General features: G+C 36.8%; 2 protein-coding genes across 2 annotated transcripts in view; one reads left to right on the top strand and one right to left on the bottom strand.

The window, feature by feature from the left end:
• The window catches only part of CCDC146 (coiled-coil domain containing 146), a 109,029-nt gene that overhangs the window by 64,467 nt on the left and 23,994 nt on the right, over window positions 1–20,568 (bottom strand). The gene's annotated exons all lie outside the window — the stretch shown is intronic.
• Window positions 15,421–19,804, top strand: FGL2 (fibrinogen like 2). The gene is made up of 2 exons (XM_068550438.1): window positions 15,421–16,138; window positions 18,924–19,804. The coding sequence occupies exons 1-2, from the start codon at window positions 15,523–15,525 to the stop codon at window positions 19,628–19,630; spliced, it is 1,323 nt and encodes a 440-aa protein (XP_068406539.1). The 5' UTR covers window positions 15,421–15,522; the 3' UTR covers window positions 19,631–19,804.

Raw genomic sequence — 20,568 nt, 5'->3', positions numbered from 1 at the left:
GGCTTGTTTTCTTACCTTACTCACCAAACTTAGGTCTACAGAGAGCTAAAATGAATCTTTGACTTTCCTCAAAACCCATTCCATCCTCAGGGAATGAATATTTGCCAGCCATAGAGATGATGAAAAGAATATACCACAGAATTAGAATAGACTGTATTGACTAGTTTAAAAAGAAAGCACAAAGGAACAAAATTTCCTAGAACATCTTACAAAGACACTTTGAATATGTTCTGATATTCTTATCAAACTTAAGAGACTACACTCTGTTCCACAGAAGAAAACAGATGCTTAGCTTTGATTGGTATCCCATCAAAGTGGTTTTTCACTTCTATTTTTTTTTTTTACAGAGATGCCCCTTATTTTGAGCATTTTGAGAAAAACAGATGAATGTAATTAATAGAGATGAATAGAATGTTAGTTATACTTACAAAGAAATTTTTGGAAATATCTGAACAATCTAAACTATAGTGTTTAGATTGTGCGTAAAAACAATATATGTCAGAAAAACATACTAGGGGCCTGGAATATGTTATCTCATTTAATTCTTCTTATAATCCTATGAAATAGGTATGTGCCAGAGAGGCTGCGCTCTAAGGAGAGAAGCAAGGGTTCAAATTCATGGTGACTTCAGAGTCCATCCTCTTTTCACTACTCCACTCTGCCTCCTGCCATGTTGGCTAGAATCGGACAACAGCAGTTACAGGCTTAGTACTAACTATTGAGAATTTATTATCCTTTAAGCACTAATTTCAAACAAATAGCTAGCATCTCATTTTAATTATGGAACTCTAGAGGAATTCCCACTAAAATCAGAAATAAGGTAGGGAAGAGTGACTGGTAGGAGCATGATCATTGAATATAATTCAGAAAATATATACCAAGGGATTTAGACAGGAAAATGTTGTGTATATATGGGAAAGAGGGACAAATGGTCATTATTTGCAGCTGATATAAATGCCTACATGCAAAATACAAAATAATTTTATAATGCAGTAAGGTGTCCATCTATAAAATCAATTTATAAAAATATAGCTTTCAAAATTAATAATAAGAAGTTTGAAAACATATTGAAGAAAAGATCTGATTCATAATACCAATGGGAAAGATGAAAAATCTGGAAATAAACTTAACAAGATATGTGAAAGATCCATATATAGAAAACTACAAAAGTGTATAGGGAAATGTAAAAGAAGTTGTGAACAAATGTCCCAGGCTGATAAAAATATTTTAAAATAGGCCAATTATTCCCAAATTAATCACTAGAATTTTTGGAACTTATAGGATTGTAAAGTACAGTTGGAATAATATGTTATTTAAATTTTATAAAAGGAAGACTTCTAAGTGTGCATTTTCCCTTTCAGATTTAAGATGCATTCTAGATCTATGATATTTAAACAGTAGGACAGTAGCACCAGGATAGAGAGCCATATCAATGTAACCAGAAAACGTTTTGCTTATGGATAAGTTCAAGTCAGTGCAGGGAAAAGGTGGAATTCATTAAAACATTGTATTGGAAGAACTTTTTAAACATTTGGGGGAAAAATATAGTTAGGCTCCTATGTCACACTTTAAAACAAATTCTAGAGTATTAAAATTCAAACATAAAAAATAAAACCATAAAAATAATAGAAAATGCACATGGCATTTATATGATTGTAGTATTGCGAAGGAATCATAAGGAAAAGATTAATATAAAAATGAAACATCTAAAGACTTCCATATATGTAAATACCACAATTGAAATTCAAATGTCAAAGTTGAAAAAAAGAATGCAAATACTTGATACACAAAGCGCTAATAATACAAATTTATTAAAAAAGAACAAATAAGGTTTTAGAAATTAAAAGAAAAACATTATATTGGAAGAATGGAGATCATGAAAATAAAGTCACTTAAACCCAAATGACTAATAATTATATGAAAAATTGCCCAATATCACAAACCCCGTGACAAAACAGTTCTATTCCTTGATAAATGCCCACAGAGGTGCATGCACAAGTACACCAAGAGACACGTACAAGAATGTTCAAGTTGCATTATTAGTAATTTATGAAAATTGGAAACAACCTCAATATCCATTGGCAATATATTGGATAAATATAATATTGGTAAAACCAAACAGTGGAAATATACATGCAAAAATATGAATGATTCTCATAAATATAACATAGAGTGAAAGAAACCAAACACAAAATAATACATTTTGTAGAATTCTGTTTCCATCAAATTTAAAAATAGGCAAAACTGGGACTTCCCTGGTGGCGCAGTAGTTAAGAATCCTTCTGCCAATGCAGGGGACGTGGGTTTGATCCCTGGTCCGGGAAGATCCCACATGCCGTGGAGCAACTAAGCCCGTGCACCACAACTACTGACCCTGCGCTCTAGAGCTTGTGAGCCACAACTGCTGAGCCCGCATGCCACAACTACTGAAGCCCGTGTGCCTAGAGCCCGTGCTTCACAACACGAGAAGCCACCGCAGTGAGAAGCATGCACACCACAATGAAGAGCAGCCCCACTCTCCACAACTAGAGAAAGCCCACACGCAGCAGCAAAGACCCAATGCAGCCAAAAATAAATTTTAAAAATAATAAAAATAATAAAAGTAGGCAACACAGAAGTATGGTATATGGGGATTCATGCTTAGGTGGTAAAACTATTAAGAACAACAAGAAAAGCATTATCATAAAAGTCAGTACAGTGGCTACTACAGGGTGAATGACAGAGTAGGAGGGGAATTTCTGGAAGCTGGCAGTATTTTTTTTTTTTTGACTGGATGGTGGTTGAGTATTTGACTTCAATTGTATCTTTATATTTTGGACACTTTATATGTGTTACATTCAGATTTTAAAAAGATTAAAAACTATGTAGAAGATGGTCTAATTTTTATAAAATTACACACAAACATGTATTTGGAAAGATGATTTGAAACAGTCTAAAATGTTAATAAAAGTCATTATTATACTACACTCAACAACAACAACAACAAAACAATGCCAATTCAAAAATGGACAAAGGATCTAAATAGACATTTCTCCAAAGAAGAATACAAATGGTCAATAAGCACTCAACCCCACTAATCATTCTAAAATACAAATCAAAATCACAATGAGATATGACTTCACATCCAGTAGGATGGCCATTTTCAAAAGAACAGAAAATAACAACTGTTGGCAAGGATATGGAGGAACTGGAACCCCTGTGCATGGATGATGGGAATGTAAAATGGTGCAGCTGACGTGGAAAACACTATGGGCAGTTCCTCAAAAAATTAAATGTAGCATCACCATAGGATCCATCAATTCCACTTCTGGGTATACACATAAAAGAACTGAAAGCAGGGACTTGCACAGATACTTGTACACTCATTTTCATAGCAGCGTCATTCATTACAGCCAAAAGGTGAAAACAACCCAAATGTCCGTCAACAGATGGGTAGATAAACAAAATGGGCTGTGTAAATACAGTGGAACAGTATTCAGCCTTAAGAAGGAATGATATTCTGATACATGCTATAACATGAACAGACCTTAAAGATATTATACTAAGTGAGATAAGCCAGATACGAAAGGACAAATATTGTATGATTCCACTTATACGAGGTACCTAGGATAGTCATATCCATAGAGACAGAAAGTAGAACAGTTTTTACCAGGGGTGGGGCAGCAGAGAATGGGGATTTACTCTTTATTAAGTACAGAGTCAGTATGAGATGATGAAAAATTTCTGGAGATAGATGGTGGTAGTTGTTGCATAGTAATGTGAATGAATTTAATGTCACTGAACTGTACACTTAAAAATAGTTAAAATGGTGAATTTTATGTTATGAATATTTTACTACAATAAAAAGTGGTAGGAAAAGATTAAAAAAAAGTGGTAGGAATATAGTTGTCATATGCATTTCTGTATTTTTTTTTTATTGAGGTATAGTTGACTTACAATACTATGTTAGTTTCAGATATACAACATAGTGATTCAAAATTTTTATAGATTATACTTCATTTAAAGTTATTATAAAATATTGGCTATATTCCCTGTGCTGTACAATATATCCTTATAGCTTATTTATTTTATACATAGTAGTTTGTACCTCTTAGTCCCCTACCCCTATCTTGCCCCTCCCCCCTTCCCTCTCCCCACTGATAACCAGTAGTTTGTTCTCTATCTGTGAGTTTGTTTCTGTTTTGTTGTATTCATTCATTTGTTTCACTTTTTTTTAAGATTCCATTTTGAGGAAATGATTTCCACTTTTTACCACTGGATATGATGTTAGCTGTAGGATTATCATATTTGGCCCTTATTATGTTGAGGTATGTTCTCTCTATACCCACTTTGTGGAGAGTTTTTTTTTTTTTATCATAAATGGATGTTGAATTTTGTCATAAGCTTTTTCTGCATCTATTGAGATGGTTGTATGATTTTATTCTTCAGTTTGTTAATATGGCATATCACATTGATTGATTTGTAGATATTGAACCATCCTTGCATCCCTGGGATAAGTCCCACTTGATCATGGTGTATGATTGTTTTAATGTATTGTTGAATTTGGTTTGCTAATATTTTGTTGAGAATTTTTGCATCGATGTTCATCATTGATACTGGCCTGTAATTTTCTTTTTTTGTGTGATATCTCTGTGTGATTTTTGTATCAGGGTGATGCTGGCATCATAGAGTGTGTTCGGAAGCATTCCTTCCTCTGTATAATTTTCTGGGATAGTTTGAGAAAGATAGGTGTTAACTCTTCTCTAAATGTTTGGTAGAATTCACCTGTGAAGCCATCGGGTCCTGGACTATTGTTTGTTGGGGGGTTTTAAATTACTGATTTAATTTCATTACTTGTAATTGGTCTGTTCATATTTTCTATTTCTTCCTGGTTCAGTCTTGGGAGATTGTACAATTCTAGGAATTTGCCTGTTTATTAGGTTGTCCATTTTATTGGTGTATAGTTGTTCATAGCAAACTCTTATGATCCTTGTATATCTGTGATGTTGGTTGTAAATTCTCCTTTTTCATTATTGATTTGGGCCCTCTTTTTTTCTCGATGAGTCTGGCTAAAAGTTTATCAATTTTGTTTATCTTTTCAAAGAACTAACTCTTAGTTTCATTGATCTTTTCTATTTTTTTAAGTCTCTGTTTCACTATTTCTGCTCTAATCTTGATGATTTCTTTCCTTCTATTAACTGTGGGTTTTGTTTGTTCTTTTTCTAGCTCCTTTAGGTGTAAGGTTAGGTTGTTTGTTTAAGATTTGTCTTGCTTCCTGAGAATTTCTGTATTTTCTAACCTTTTTTTTAAAAATATTTATTTATTTATTTGATTGCACCGGGTCTTAGTTGCAGCAGGTGGGCTCCTTAGTTGTGGCTCGAGGGCTCCTTAGCCGTAGCATGCGAACTCTTAGTTGCGGCATGCAAGTGGGATCTAGTTCCCTAACCAGTATCGAACCCTGGCCCCCTGCATTGGGAGCGCGGAGTCTTAACCACTGCGCCACCAGGGAAGTCTCTCTAATCTTTTTTTATAATGAGCAAGTATTTCATTTATAATCAGGAATTTTTTTTCTCAGGAAAGAGATTTAAAAATTTTTTTTCACTTGTCTTCTAGAATGCAGTTCTGGGCAGGGTGAGGCATAAGATGTCTATAAATAATTATTATTCTAAGAATTTATACTACAAGCCAGACAATGCACACAAGCATAAACAGAAAGACAGGTTGAGAAAATTATAGTGACAGATTAGTATATATTGGAGAAATTGTTTGAATCATTTTCACATATAGCAAGGTATGTGAATAGCTCATTTGGTAATGCCCGGTTATTTTGAAGGGTGTGAAGAAACTTTATTGCTTTCTAAAATCCCAGGGCCATTGTACTAGGAAAGTTTTAATATGGGCAGACTATATTTTTGTAGCATTTTTCTATAGTCTAGCTACAAATTAAGGGTACTGTAGAGATCAGTGTAAACTAGATGGCATGGAAATTGGGAGACCTGAGCAGCCTTGGCCAGGCATGGACAGGTCATTTAGTTTTTCCTAGACCTGTTTACTCATCTGTAAAATGAAGGGGCTAGTCCTCATAACATGTAACGTCGTTTTCTGAAGTTTTACAGCACTGGAAAAGTTTGAAATAGCTGTTTAATATTAAGGTTCCTTTAATAAACTGTAAATGCTGTTTGTTCTAGATATTTCATATTAATTACTGTAATATATATCTAGTATATTCAGCTTCTACCTGACAATGTTATTATTCTATTTGATATAGTACTGGTGTTTTAAAATATGAAAAATTCAGGAAATCACAGTGAATTAAATTGTTATGAAAGCCAGTAGTTCCACAGCAAAACTCCTTTAAACATTGGAAATTGGGTATATTGGCTAAAAATTCACACTGTTTATAAAGTAAAGCTGTTTGGAAGGTCTGTGTCCTAAAAGTTTATTTAACTTCATTTATGGCAATGTAATAATATAATCTGAAGCAACTATTAACACAACTGGCCACTGCCAAAATGATGAAGAAAGCATTTATCTTTGATGCCCTAATGCTCTGATTCCAGTCATGTCCTCTAACTTTGTTCTCTCAATTTCCATTCCGGAAAAGAAATCCTATAAAATTAGCTTTCCATATGGACTTAATATCTTCTTTAAACAAGACTCTGGTACAGACCCCACCATGATTCAATTTCTCTCCCTCTTTTTCCCTCGAGTCTCTTTTCTTTGTTTCTTTGTCATCTTTATCCCACCACCTTCATCTCTCTGGGCTCCACTACATTCCTCTGTACTATATTTCTGTCTTCTGTGTTTTGGGTGGGAGTTAGCAGGAAAATTAGAGAAGATGGGCCACATAATAAGCAGCAGATGTTAGCTAGTCGTGGAGCAGGGAGGAAGGGCCACTTAAACTTAGCCTAGATTCTCCAAGTCAGGCCAGGCTCCTCTTCTGGGGCTTGCCTTAGAAAAGAGAAAAGTAAAATCCCCCAATCCATATGCTTTTAGTTGCTAAAGAACAACTTCTTCTTCTTCCTCAGTACCCCTACTGCCTCACGATGCAGAAGCAAAGATAAAACAAGAGGGAAAAAATAGGGAAAACAGCAAATGTAAAAGCAAAAAGTTTTAATATGTTTACCTCCCGTGCTCTTATATTTTCAATGCTACACAGCTATATCTTTATTCTGTGCATTCTGCATAATCTGGACTTTATTGAATTAATAAACCCTACACTCATTATATAAATTTTAGACCTAGGAAAGCTATACATGCCATTTGTACAGAATATGGTTTTCTTTTAAAAAACCCTTTCATTCCAAACACTCTGCTTTGTAAATGGAAGATTTTGGAGTGCTGGTAGTTATGGAGGTGGGTTAAGAGGCAAAGAAATAAGCCTAATAAGGGAAACAGGAAGTTCTCTTCTCTGCCAGGAAGCATATATCCAACGTAGGCATGATTATATACAGACACTGTACAACCTTTGTGGTCTAATTTGAAAAGAATGACTCTACGATTGGCTATTTTCAGAGTTAGCAAAGGGAGAGGCCAATGCCATGGCATAGTGGGAGGGAATTGAGAGGTGCAGAAAAGGCCTTGGTGTGCTTACTGACCCCCTTTCTAACACCAAACACATTGCCTCGGCCCAAGGCTGGCTCTGGCTTGAAATACTTTGCTCTGAAACTTAAAGCTCCATGAAGTGAGGACTGGGTCTGTTTTTTCACTTATGTCATCCCCAGGGTCGGTACAGAGCATGGCTCAATAAATGCAAAATAAGGACTCATTGAATGGAGGAGTAACTAAAACGAAGATCTTTATAATTTTCCATTGGAATTAATCTAATTAAAGGACCATCTGTACTTATGACTTGCTTTGCTATTACATGACTTCTAATTAATAACATTTACAGTCATAAAGTATTACACCTGAAAAGGACCTGAAGATCTCTAATCTGACCTCATATTACAGATGAGGAAACTAATGCCTAGTTAAGGGACAAGAAAGTGGGAGTTTCCTCACTAAGATCATGGGTTCCATAACTACCATTCTAAGACTCTTTTCACCCTGTCATGTCATGCTATTTTTGAGATGATAATGGTAGTGAATGGAGACTTATTTTAAGCCTACGTTTATACATGACTTGACCACAACTTGTGCATCTGTGTTGTCATTTTTTTGTGCAACAGCAGTTGTTGTAGCTGAACTTTATATCAAGTATCAAAACACATGCCATATCATTTGTACATGTAAACATGATTGAAATAATTGTGTGTTAAATGCACAAGCAGAGGAAAGCTGTGGTAAATAATGGTGGACACTTTAAAATAAGTAAAATAAGGGCCAAGCAATTTTACATCTCTTGATAATGATCAAGAAGTAGTTTCTTGGGCTTCCCTTGTGGCGCAGTGGTTGAGAATCTGCCTGCCAATGCAGGGGACACGAGTTCGAGCCCTGGTCTGGGAAGATCCCACATGCCGCGGAGCAGCTGGGCCCGTGAGCCACAACTACTGAGCCTGAGCGTCTGGAGCCTCTGCTCCGCAACAAGAGAGGCCGCGATAGTGAGAGGCCCGCGCACCGCGATGAAGAGTGGCCCCAACTCGCTGCAACTGGAGAAAGCCCTCACACAGAAACGAAGACCCAACACAGCCAAAAATAAAAAAATTTAAAAATTAAAAAATAATAAATAAAAAATTTTTAAAAATTAAAAAAAAAAAAGTAGTTTCTTATACTCTGAAAAATTTTCATTGCAAACAATAGGATATGACTCAAATCATAGATAATATCAAACTAGAAGCAGAGAAAGAAATAAACTTAATAAGATAATGCTATACCTCAGAATGCCATACTTTAAATCACGTTTACTATTAAAACTACAACATTTACTCCATTTCATAGATTTTCTTTAGTTACCAGCACAGTAGAAATCACCTTTAAATTAACATTTATTGAGAATTCATATGCTGACATATATATTTCATAAGATAAACTTGAGTCTTTAAAAAACAAGTTTCAAAGAGAGGAAAGAACAGGCTTTTAAAAGACATACATGCAGCATGAAATTATTCAACTGGCATGGAATTAGTTTACTATTTTCATTTTTCCATAAAAAGTTAATTGTTTAAGATGCATACTGTTTTTATGAATGAACTGAAACAAATTCCTAAGCTAAATTTTATTATTCAGTTTAAATTTATATAATTATATAACATATGATATTGCATGATATTATATAAAATTATATAACATATAATAGATATATGTAATGTTATATATTCTATAAATTCATATTTATATATTATTTTTAAATGCCAAGTAAAGGCAAACAAAGCAAATAATACCCTAAGGAATGCAAGTGATAAAACAGATAAAACCAAATTAACACTTAGAATGAATATATAGACATTACTAAGAATTTAAAGCCTTGGATTTTGTAACAGTATACAATCAATCCTCATTATTCATGTATTGCATATTTGCAAATTCACTTACTTATTAGAATTTATAACTCCAGGATAATACTTGTGGGCTTTGGGGACCATTTGTAGACATGGCCAGGGTGGTGAAAAGTTCGAGTTGCCCAACACACGCATTCCCAGCTGAGCTCAGAGATCAACACTCTGTTGTCTTATTTCAGCTCTCATACTGTAACCAAGTGCTCTTGTTGTGGTCTAAGTGCCATGTTTTTCCACATTTTTGTGTTTTTTGCTGATGTTTTCACTGTTTAAAATGGCCCCTGAGCACAGTTCTGAGGTGCTATCTAGTGTTCCTCAGTGCAAGAAGGTTGTGAGGTACCTTAAGGAGGAAATACATGTGTTAGATAAGCTTCCTTCAGGCATGATTATAGTTCTCTTGGTCATGAATTCTGTGTTAATGAATCAACAATATATACTAAATAAGATGTCTTTAAACAGAAACACATTGAAAACAAGGTTATATATTGATCAGTTGACAAAAATATTAGGACCCGAGGCTCGTAGAAGCCTAACCCTGTATTTCCCCTAGGAGCAATGGTTTGATATTTGCTAATTCAGTGTTTGTGGTGACATTATAGAAAACACATAACTACCATAAATTATGAGAAACAAAGGGAAGACAGGAAAAGCCACAATTTCATTTTTATGATTTCTTTATTATGATTTTATTTTTTGTTTTGTTTGAGGAATATAAAAGGAAACTCAAGATCAATCTCCAATACAAGAAATAAAAATAAACATATTTTGTTTCCTCAACATTGGTTATATGAAGTTTATTGAGTCTCTGGAAATTTAGAGAGATGACAGGAAAATTAGATGCCATGCCCCATGGATCTCTTAGCCCCTCCATGATCCCTGCCTTGGTGTGGGATACACAGTAAAAGATTTTGTTGATAAGATATTGACATTGATAAGATGGACATTCCAAGACTCCCATGAAATACTCCAGTTTCAAAAAATTCTAACCTGAGAAGCCCTGGATATCTCACTGAAGACCTAGGCCCTTAGTTCATCAGATGACTGCATGTTTTATAGTCTTGTTAAGAGTGGACCTTTGGATATTTCTGCCCTATGTTTCTCTTGATCCAGACCCTTAAGGATTCACATAGTGGATATTTCATGGTAGGTCCATGCTGGAGGGTTTCCTAGTCTGGATCTCTTAATCTATGCTAGAGATGTACTTGCAGGACATAACAAAGAACCTACCAACTATTATTCTAGCTTTAACCAAAATCAGGCAATTCTCTATGGGTTGCTGAAATCAGGCTTTTGTTTAAAGTTCTTTCCATGAAATTTATAATGAACAAGGACTAAGACCTCTAAGGAGTATTAAGATAAACATTATTTACTGTTGACATTTTAAACCAAGTAGATTAAAAAGTGAATGTTTTAATTTTTTATCCCAAAACATGTACTCCCTAAAGAACCATCAAATTTAGTAATAGAAACTACAAATATGTTAAATTAATAGGCATAATGTCAAGAAAAGGATCTCAGTACTATAAATAATAATTGTTATTAAATTTACTTGCTTCCTTTGGTACAAATAGAAACATAAAGGGTTTCTTTCTTTTAAGAGAACTGTATTAAGGGAAATGAAAATTTGCTTTTGGAATCTGATCCAGATACAGTAAATGCAGATCCTCTCTTAAATATACTTTGCGTAAGAAAAAAAAAAGAAGTTTGAATATATTGTGAATATAGACTGATGAAAGTAATTTTCATATGGGGCTTATAAAAACATATCTTGCTACTTTAAAATCCCAACATGTATTGGTGTTAAATAATTTGTTTAGATCTGAAAAACAAGTCTGTAAGTGGGCATAATGCATCAGTTCCAGGTTGAGAGCAGATATGGGGTAGAAGTTTCCGACACTGCCATGAGGAATCAGTAGACGATTCTAGGAGTCAGGGCAGGCTGGGCATGAGAAAATCCGGAAAGGTTTTCCAGCAAGAAGGAGAAGGCAGAGAGTCAAGGTCGGAGGGTGGGAATTCCGTAGGAGTTGAGGACCAGAAATCAGCTCTTCAAGTTTTTGATTATCTGATGGCTGCCTCTTTGAAACCCTCTCTCCTGGTCTTTGTGACACAGCACTCTTCTGGTTCTCATATTTTACCATCCTTTTGGTTCCTGTGGCTTCAAATTGACATCCATATCCATTCTGTGCTGTTTGTAATACTTAGATGTTTAACTGTATGTTAGATATGTCTACTTGGTGGCTTGTCAGTCTATTCAAAACAGAAATAATACTACTACACTCTCCCCAACTCACGGCTCCCTCTCTACTCTCATTGCCATGACATTACTTAACTTCAGTTGGAGTCATATTTCATGGTGCTCTCTCAACTCTCCCCTCTCCTTCCATTTTTCATCCCTTATCAGATTCTATAGATGCTATTACTCTTTGACAAAAATAGTTGCTACCCCTTCACCACCCCTCCTGCCACCACACTAGTTCACCTCTTACCTAGTTCCCGCCACTACACTAGCACCTCTCACCTAGCACAGCATTTCCTACTGGTTCCTAGCAGAAGATTCATTCCTAAAAATGGTGCTAGAAAAAAAAAAGATTCCCATTATCAACCAAAATTTGAAAAATGCAGCATATGTTATTTTCTTCTTGGCCAGCCATAACGCACATTAGCAAATTACTGATAATTTTCAGAGCCACCTGTCCTGGAACTCTGTTGTCACATAACATTTATCAACATCTAGGTACTCACGTTCCAGCAAACACACTTCGGGAAACAATGACTTGGACTATTTAAATGGCCTCTAAGCTGCTCTCTCTGCCTAATCTTTCCCTTTCCAGTGCACCTACAATTTCAATGATAGATTAATTTCTCTCAAATGCTTAACTGATTATATTATTCCTTTGCTCAAAACCTTCAGTGGCTCCCCACTGATCTGAGCAGTGATTTAAGCACCAGGCTCTCCACAACATGGTACCGATATTCCTTTCCAGTATTATCTCCCTGCCCCCCACGTGGCAGGGTGGCACAGGAGAAGACGTGAACTTTGGAGTCAGACCCAGGTTCAAATTCCAACTGTCCTTTAAAAAGTGCGAAACCATAAGCAGGTGATTTATTACTTTGAACCCTTTCTTTGCTCATCTGCACGTGCAGGAATTAATTGTGTAGATGGGAGGATGTAGTGAGATAGTATTTGTGAAAGCTTCCTGCACAACTGTAGCACAACACTCTCTGCCCCCGTGGGCTGTAAACTCATTAGGCAGGTTGAGCCTCTTTCATGTGGTGGTCACTTAGTGTCTGCCTCTGGCAAGTGAACAATAATCTTTTAAAATTAAGAACCCAGAATTCCCACTTACTAGTGTCGATAAAAACTGATTAATAAAGCTATTTTTGGCCTTTATTTGGGGTATTTTCTATGGTCCCGAAGGGACAGGAGCCAGTTCCCATAGCACATCCAAGTTTTTTAGGCGGAACTATGCCACTGGCCCTTGGCTAAGTGGGGTGTGCAGGGCCCAAGAATCAACAGCAGTGCCTGGATAGCAAATCCCTGATTCACAGAGATGAAACAAAAGCCCAATGCAAGAGTCAGAAAGCTATACCTTTGTTAGATTTAGAAAAGCTTAAAAGTGCTTATGATTTCACTTGAAAGTCCAACATGAGCAAAATACAAAGCCCTCAGTACCCCTTCCTAAGAAGGAAAAGGGGATTTTTGTTTGATGTGTTCACTAGTGTAGCCTAAGTGCCTGGAACAATGTCTTGCACGTAGGGGATGCTCAATAAATATATGATGGATGGATGGATGGATGGATGGATACATCTTCTATATGCTCCAGCATAGTGCTGAGTATACAGATCTTTAATAAATTCTTGACTGGACTTGACAGGCTAAATATGTGGATTTATAGCCTATCAAGTCAAAGGCATTTAATAATGTACCTTGAACTAAATATCGTTCCTATATATTTCTACTTTATAAGATATTTTAATCTATTATCTATATTATCATCATTCTCTTTATTTTTAAAGTTACCTAATCATTCATTTATTTTCTCCCCTTACAGTAGGGGAGTGTCACAGTTTGAAAGTGGGTGAGGAGAGAGAAATGAAATTAGGAGATTAAATAGATATTTTTAGTCAAAAATTTAATATGCGAAAATTGGTTTGAATACATTAAATGGAATGAAGAGAAAAAGAAACTTAATTTTTTAAAAAGCTGGAAGAAGATGGAGGAAAATGAGACATAAGGTGTGTAGAACATGTTTGACAAATTTGTTTGGAAAGAATGTTACATTTTATACACTGCATTTTTTTCCTTCAGCACTGTACCACTCAAAATTTTTGTAACTATCATTCCTGTATGAGGGGAGAATAGCCAAATTCCTCCTTCACAGTTACAGGAACCAAGGCTCAGCAAAGTTAATGATCTATAGATCCAATAAGAAGTAGATGCAGGGGTGGAATCTAGGTCTCCTGAATATCCAGGAGTAAATACAGTTTGGAAGTGTAAAGTGAGCCTGACACATTTAGAGAACATGAATAGTTAGGCTGAATAGGAGTGTTTGGCTGGAATGAAGGAGTATATAGAAAAATCATAGGAAATCAGGTTAAAGAAATAAATAAGAGATAGATTACAAAGTACTTTATATAATACAATAAGAATTCAGACTTTTAGCCATAATTTTATTTTTTTAAATTTTGGCTGCGTTGGGTCTTTGTTGCAGTGCGCGGGCTTCTCATTGCGGTGGCTTCTCTTGTTAGGGAGCACAGGCTCTAGGCACGTGGGCTCAGTAGTTGTGGCTCACGGGCTCTAGAGCACAGGCTCAGTAGTTGTGACACACAGGCTTAGTTGCTCCACGGCATGTGGGATCTTCCCAGACCAGGGCTCGAACCCGTGTCCCCCTGCATTGGCAGGCGGATTCTTAACCACTGAGCCACCAAGGAAGTCCCCTAGCCATAATTTTGAAATTATTTTTAAAATAATAAAATCCTTTTTTAATAAGAAACCTTACATGAGATGCCAATATGTAAAATAAATTAAAAGGAGGTGGTTCCTTCAGTAGAAGCTGTTCCCCCTTCCTGTCCTCAGCCTCTCAGGAGAAAAGTTTGAAAACCATGAAAAAAGGTTTGAAAAGTGTGAAAAGTCATGAATGCAGACGTGTTTGGGGCAAAGCAGTGACATGGCAAGTGGCATAGAGACCAGGTGGAGGGCCCACTGCGGAGGCAGAAACACAGAGAGGGGACTGCCAGGGCTGCCAGCGGGGAGGGCAGGCAAAGATGCCGGAGACAAAAGAAGAATCAGAACCGAGATGGGATGGACTAGTTCAGAGATTCATACTTGGCAGCTGTGGAAGGACAGTACAGGCACAGAACTGGTGAAAAGCAAAGGAGGAGGCTGCTGGTTTTGATGAAAGGCAAGGATGTATTTTAACAGTGTTTCCGTCAGTTAGACATTCCTCCTAAGCTATGCAGTGGTCGGAGAAATAGAAAGCAGCACTTTTTTCTCTACCAGTTTTCTTCCCTTTTCAAACAGATGAAACAAAAGTCCACTGCAAGAACCAGAAAGCTGAGCTTCATTATATTTAAATTTTTAAGTGCTTGAGATTTCACCTGAAAGCCCAACGTGAAGAAAATACAGAATTCTCAATGCCCCATTCCAAGAAGGAAAAAGAACCATTTCCATTTTTGTAACATTTCTGTCCTTCACATAATCTGGATAACTAGCACATTCAATTTTATCTTTAAAAACTGTTTACCCCACTGTGGCGTTAAGTATCATGAAATGATTTACTTCAAGTATAATTATTTTAAGATTCAAGATTTTTCTTGTGCTTTTTAAAAATAAAAGATGAAAGTGAAACTTGTTGAGTATGTGCATCTGACCAACTGCAGGAATTCCAAAGCGGATGGTTTTGATTGAGAACAAATAACAGTGTTGGGGCACACTTGAGTGTGATGAGGGCAATCTCCTCTTCCTCCGCGTTTCTGAGACTGGTGATGCAAAGCGCTCCCGCCCTTTTCTGAGAACACGGAAAGCCTGACTCAGGAAGGCAGCTGCAGCTCTTAAAAGAGCTCCAGCCCGGCCCCTTTCCCTGCTGGGGCGAGCACCACCGCGAAGATGAAGCTGGCGAAGTGGTGCTGGCTGAGCTCGGCTGTCCTTGCTGCTTATGGTTTTTTGGTTGTGGCAAACAATGCAACAGAGGAAATTAAAGATGAAGCAGCCCAGGACGCCTGCCCGGTGAGACTAGAAAGCAGAGCGAAATGCGAGGAGGGAGGCGACTGTCCCTACCAGGTGAACCTGCCCCCGCTGACTATTCAGCTCCCCAAGCAGTTTGGCAGGATCGAGGAGGTGTTCAAAGAAGTCCAGAACCTCAAGGAAATTGTAAAGAGCCTGAAGAAGTCTTGCCAAGACTGCAAACTGCAGGCTGATGACAACCGAGACCCGGGCAGAAATGGACTGCTGTTACCCGGCACAGGAGCTCTGGGAGAAGCTGGTGACAACAGAGTTAGAGAGTTAGAGAGCGAGGTTAACAAGCTGTCCTCTGACCTTAAGGATGCCAAGGAGGAGATCGACGTGCTTCAGGGTCGCCTGGAGAAGCTGAATCTTGTAAATATGAACAACATAGAACATTATGTCGATAGCAAAGTGGCAAACCTAACATTTGTTGTCAATAGTTTGGATGGCAAATGTTCATCTAAGTGTCCCACTCAAGAACAAATACAGTCACGTCCAGGTATGTATAATAATGTTTTCTTATCATTTGTTCATGAATGTTATATAGCTAGACAGTATCTATAAACACTAACCTGAGCATATAAATTAAATAAAGGATGAATTATATAAGTTAAGCCTTTTATTCATCAAGGTAATACAGAAAAAACTATTATCTTTGCACACGTGCCCACAGAAAGGAATAGGACCTAATTACAAAAAATCATAATGAGTTCTGTATGCGTTAGAAAGCACTTTCAATTTCAAAGATCTTATTTGCTGACGCCAGAGCTACACACAAACAGAAGTGGAGGGAGAGAATTTCTTTTCTTTTTTTTTTTTTTAAACATCTTTATTGGAGTATAATTGCTTTACAATGGTGTGTTAGTTTCTGCTGTATAACAAAGTGAATCATCTATACGTATACATATATCCCCGTATCTCCTCCCTCTTGTGTCTCCCTCCCACCCTCCCTATCCCATCCCTCTAGGTGGACACACAGCACCGAGCTGATCTCCCTGTGCTATGCAGCTGCTTCCCACTAGCTATCTATTTTACATTTGGTAGTATATATAAGTCCATGCCACTCTCTCACTTTGTCCCAGCTTACCCTTCCCCCTCCCCGTGTCCTCAAGTCCGTTCTCTACGTCTGCGTCTTTATTCCTGCCCTGCCCCTAGGTTCTACAGAACCATTTTTTTCTTTTTTTCTTTTTTTTAGATTCCATATATATGTGTTAGCATACAGTATTTGTTTTTCTGACTTACTTCACTCTGTGTGACAGACTCTAGGTCCATCCACCTCACTACAAATAACTCAATTTCATTTCTTTTTATGGCTGAGTAATATTCTAAGAGAATTTCTTAATGTTTCAGTGAGTTTAACTTATCTCTTCACTGAAGTGTTTGAAAACAGTAGAGTTAAGGCAGTGTTTGTGGTTGTACTCTGTTCTTTGGAAATCAGTTTTTTTGTGTGGTCAGGTGACTGCTCCTTATACAGCGACAAGAGACCTCTGAAAGATTTTAGCAAGTAATCTGCAGTTCATAATACCAAATGTCTAGTGGAAATGGGAGATTTTATAGATGGGATAAAAGCAGCTATATGGCTTCATATGTGTGCAAAACTTTTTGCTTTGAGACCTAGTGGCCCAAAAACATTTTAAGGGGAGTTTTGGCATGCCACTAAGGGAAGGAATACATTCTTATTTCTTCCTCTCTTTCACTAGAATTCAAGCATGTAACAATAGAACCCATCTTCCCCATCCAGATTATTTGCTGATAATCTGAATTAGCTTTAATAAATATATGTTAAAGGCCATAAACCTAACTGCCTGTTCTGCCCACGAACTGCTAGCTGTGGCACTGGTTCCCCCAAACCCTGGTTTTTCCACATGAGTTTCTGGGACCATTGCTGATGGTGGTCTTATCACACTTTGGAAAGCCATCTCTGCATGAATGTGAGGTTGAAGGGATATGGTGCCTGAAGCAGAGATCATGGTCCTTTGAAAAAAGCACCTCATGCATCTTCGCTAGGTAGATTCCCCAGGGAATCTACCCAGTGAAGGTATTTGGGAGATTCCAGGACCACTGTTGCTAATACTCCCAGCGGCCTGTATCTAAATGTGCCCTGAACATTGCAAGGCAGAGTTTCACATCTTAGGTGACATACCTGGGTGAACATTAGATGTGGCACTGCATGGCAATTTGTAATGACAAGAACAAGATTCTACTGTCTTTTTTTCTACTAAGTTTTGGGGAACTATCTGAATATTCTGAGTTCTAAGTACACATGAAGAGATTATTTGTGGCTCATGAGTGGCTTGTATTAAACTTGCCTGATCCAGTACCAATTTTTAAAAAAATTATTTTGGAGTAAATATCTGTATTGGTTCCTACAGAACCACATTAACTGTTTATTACACTAATCCTGAGCATAATCACCTGTGGTTTCCTTCTAGAAACCAGACATGTGAAACACTAGCTAAATATTTTCCTGGATAATAAATTCAGAGTAAGAATATTGGTATATTATTGAAGTTTTTAAAAACAACTTAAGCTTCTCTAATTGTCAAGCAAGTAAAATAAATGGAAATGTTGATCAATGCTGTATTTTAGAATTTTAATAAATCATTTGGAAAAATCCTATAAAACTGCCTGAAAGTGGAGTCTAGCAGCCTCTTTAGGTGAAAGGATATAGAAGCCTGTGCTTCCTCTGTACACATGGAATGCAGTTCTAGGAGAGTTAGAATCATCTGACTTTCAGGACCGAGGGATGCAGTGGTTACAAGGACAAGCTTTGCAGCCAGCCAGGTCTGAGCTCAGTCCTGGCTCTGCCATTTAAAACTTCTGTGAAGTTGGGCAAGCCACGGATCCATTTTGAGCCTAATATTCTTTCTCACCAGCAGGTTGTTAATAATATCTACATCATAAAGTTCATGTGCAGATTAAGTGTGAAAATGTTATCAAGTCTTTGGCAGAATCCCTAGAACACATGTGGAGCCCTCACTAAATATTACTAAGTTACTAAAACTATCACTTTTATTTCTTCTTGTTGTTGTTTGTTGGTGGTGTTGTCAGTATTATTACCAACCAAGACTGTGTTGGGGAGCTTTGTCTGCTTTATGACACCAGGTTCTTGTTCTGAGGCATTAACAAGCTTTTGCTAAACAGGTTCAAGTAAGTTTAGCTGAGCAAGGTTTCATTATCACCATTGATCAAATTATAAAACTGCTTTCGTGCATATAAAGAATTCTTTAGATGCCTAGTTTTTATTAACAAAATCCAATGCTTTTCTTTTTTTACCCCTGCAGTTCAACATCTTATATATAAAGATTGCTCTGAATACTACACAATAGGCAAAAGAAGCAGTGAGCTCTACAGAGTTACACCGGATCCCAAAAATAGTAGCTTCGAAGTTTTCTGTGACATGGAAACCATGGGGGGAGGCTGGACAGTGCTGCAGGCACGTGTTGATGGAAGCACCAACTTCACCAGAACATGGCAAGACTACAAAGTAGGCTTTGGAAACCCCAGAAGAGAATTTTGGCTGGGGAACGATAAAATCCATCTTCTGACTAAGAGTAAGGACATGATTCTAAGAATAGATCTTGAAGACTTTAACGGTGTCAAACTCTATGCCTTGTATGATCACTTTTATGTGGCCAACGAGTTTCTCAAATACCGTCTACACATTGGTAACTATAATGGCACAGCTGGAGATGCCTTACGTTTCAGTAAACATTACAACCACGATATGAAGTTTTTCACCACCCCGGATAGAGACAACGATCGATACCCCTCTGGGAACTGTGGGCTCTACTACAGTTCAGGCTGGTGGTTTGATGCATGTCTTTCTGCAAACTTAAATGGCAAATATTATCACCAGAAATACAGAGGTGTCCGAAATGGGATTTTCTGGGGGACCTGGCCTGGTATAAGTGAGGCACAACCTGGTGGCTACAAGTCCTCCTTCAAAGAAGTCAAAATGCTGATCAGACCCAAGCACTTTAAGCCATAAATCACTAATGCTCATTCTTTTGGGTATTCATTACCTAATAGGGCAATTAATTCCTTCAGCACTTTGGAACATGTTTCATACTCTTTTTCCATGGCTTAAAATTTCTCTCTGAGCAATGGATTCTTATGCTATACAGCATTTGAAATAAAGCTGAAAAATACGCCATTTAAAGAAGTCCTTTGTTGCTGTTATGCTGTTATCCAAATAAACACTTGCGAGCAATTGGGAATTTTGAGAATCACACATTAGATTTATAATTCTCTTAATTTCTCTTATTTGAAAAGTTTTTAGTCATATTACTCGCTCTAATTAAAAAAATACTTGTTTGTTCAGTAGGCTAGATTTTACACAAGTAACCTGTATTTTGACTGTGACTTAAACACATCTTTTCAGGCTATAAATAGTTATTGGGTATTTATTTGTCTCTAAATAACCTATTCCTCATTCTGAGATAAACTTACTCAATTTATGGCATTTACAGCATTTTAATTTCCAAGCAAAGGGAAACATACGTAATTAAACCTGTTCATGCACTATTCGTGAAATGTAAAATTTTATCATTTAAAATATTTTAAAATGTGATAGCATAACGTCACTCCTAAAAGCATTCAGAAAATGAATTTAACCTTAAAGACCATGGTTTAAAGGTAATTCATTCATAGTTTATAACTCTTTAGATGTTTGATGGTAAAAACTGCTTTAACATGAAAAATATCTTCCTTTGCTCTAATGCACAATAGTTTTAAATTTAAGACTGCTCACCACTGTGCGAGACTACTGGTAGACTTTCTTTTGGAGAGGTAAGTGTGGGTGAGGAATGAAGCACTTATATATAGGCCAATTTTATATCCAAAGCGATAATATCATTAAGTGATTCACGTCATAGAAAGCTGTTTTATAGGACAAATAGATAAATCTATTTATTAAAAAATATGAAT

Source organism: Eschrichtius robustus, chromosome 8, assembly GCF_028021215.1.
Source record: "Eschrichtius robustus isolate mEscRob2 chromosome 8, mEscRob2.pri, whole genome shotgun sequence".
In the NCBI taxonomy this organism is placed as follows: domain Eukaryota; kingdom Metazoa; phylum Chordata; class Mammalia; order Artiodactyla; family Eschrichtiidae; genus Eschrichtius; species Eschrichtius robustus.
The sequence above is the reverse complement of the archived record's forward strand: the minus strand, read 5'-3'. Positions and strand labels throughout refer to the sequence as shown.

What these genes read in the sequence shown, in the direction of transcription:
- FGL2 (XM_068550438.1), top strand. Translation starts at nt 15,523, where the DNA reads ATGAAGCTGGCGAAGTGGTGCTGGCTGAGCTCGGCTGTCCTTGCTGCT. An exon ending in ACAAATACAGTCACGTCCAG is followed by an intron (nt 16,139 to 18,923) that starts GTATGTATAATA and finishes TTACCCCTGCAG; the next exon opens with TTCAACATCTTATATATAAA.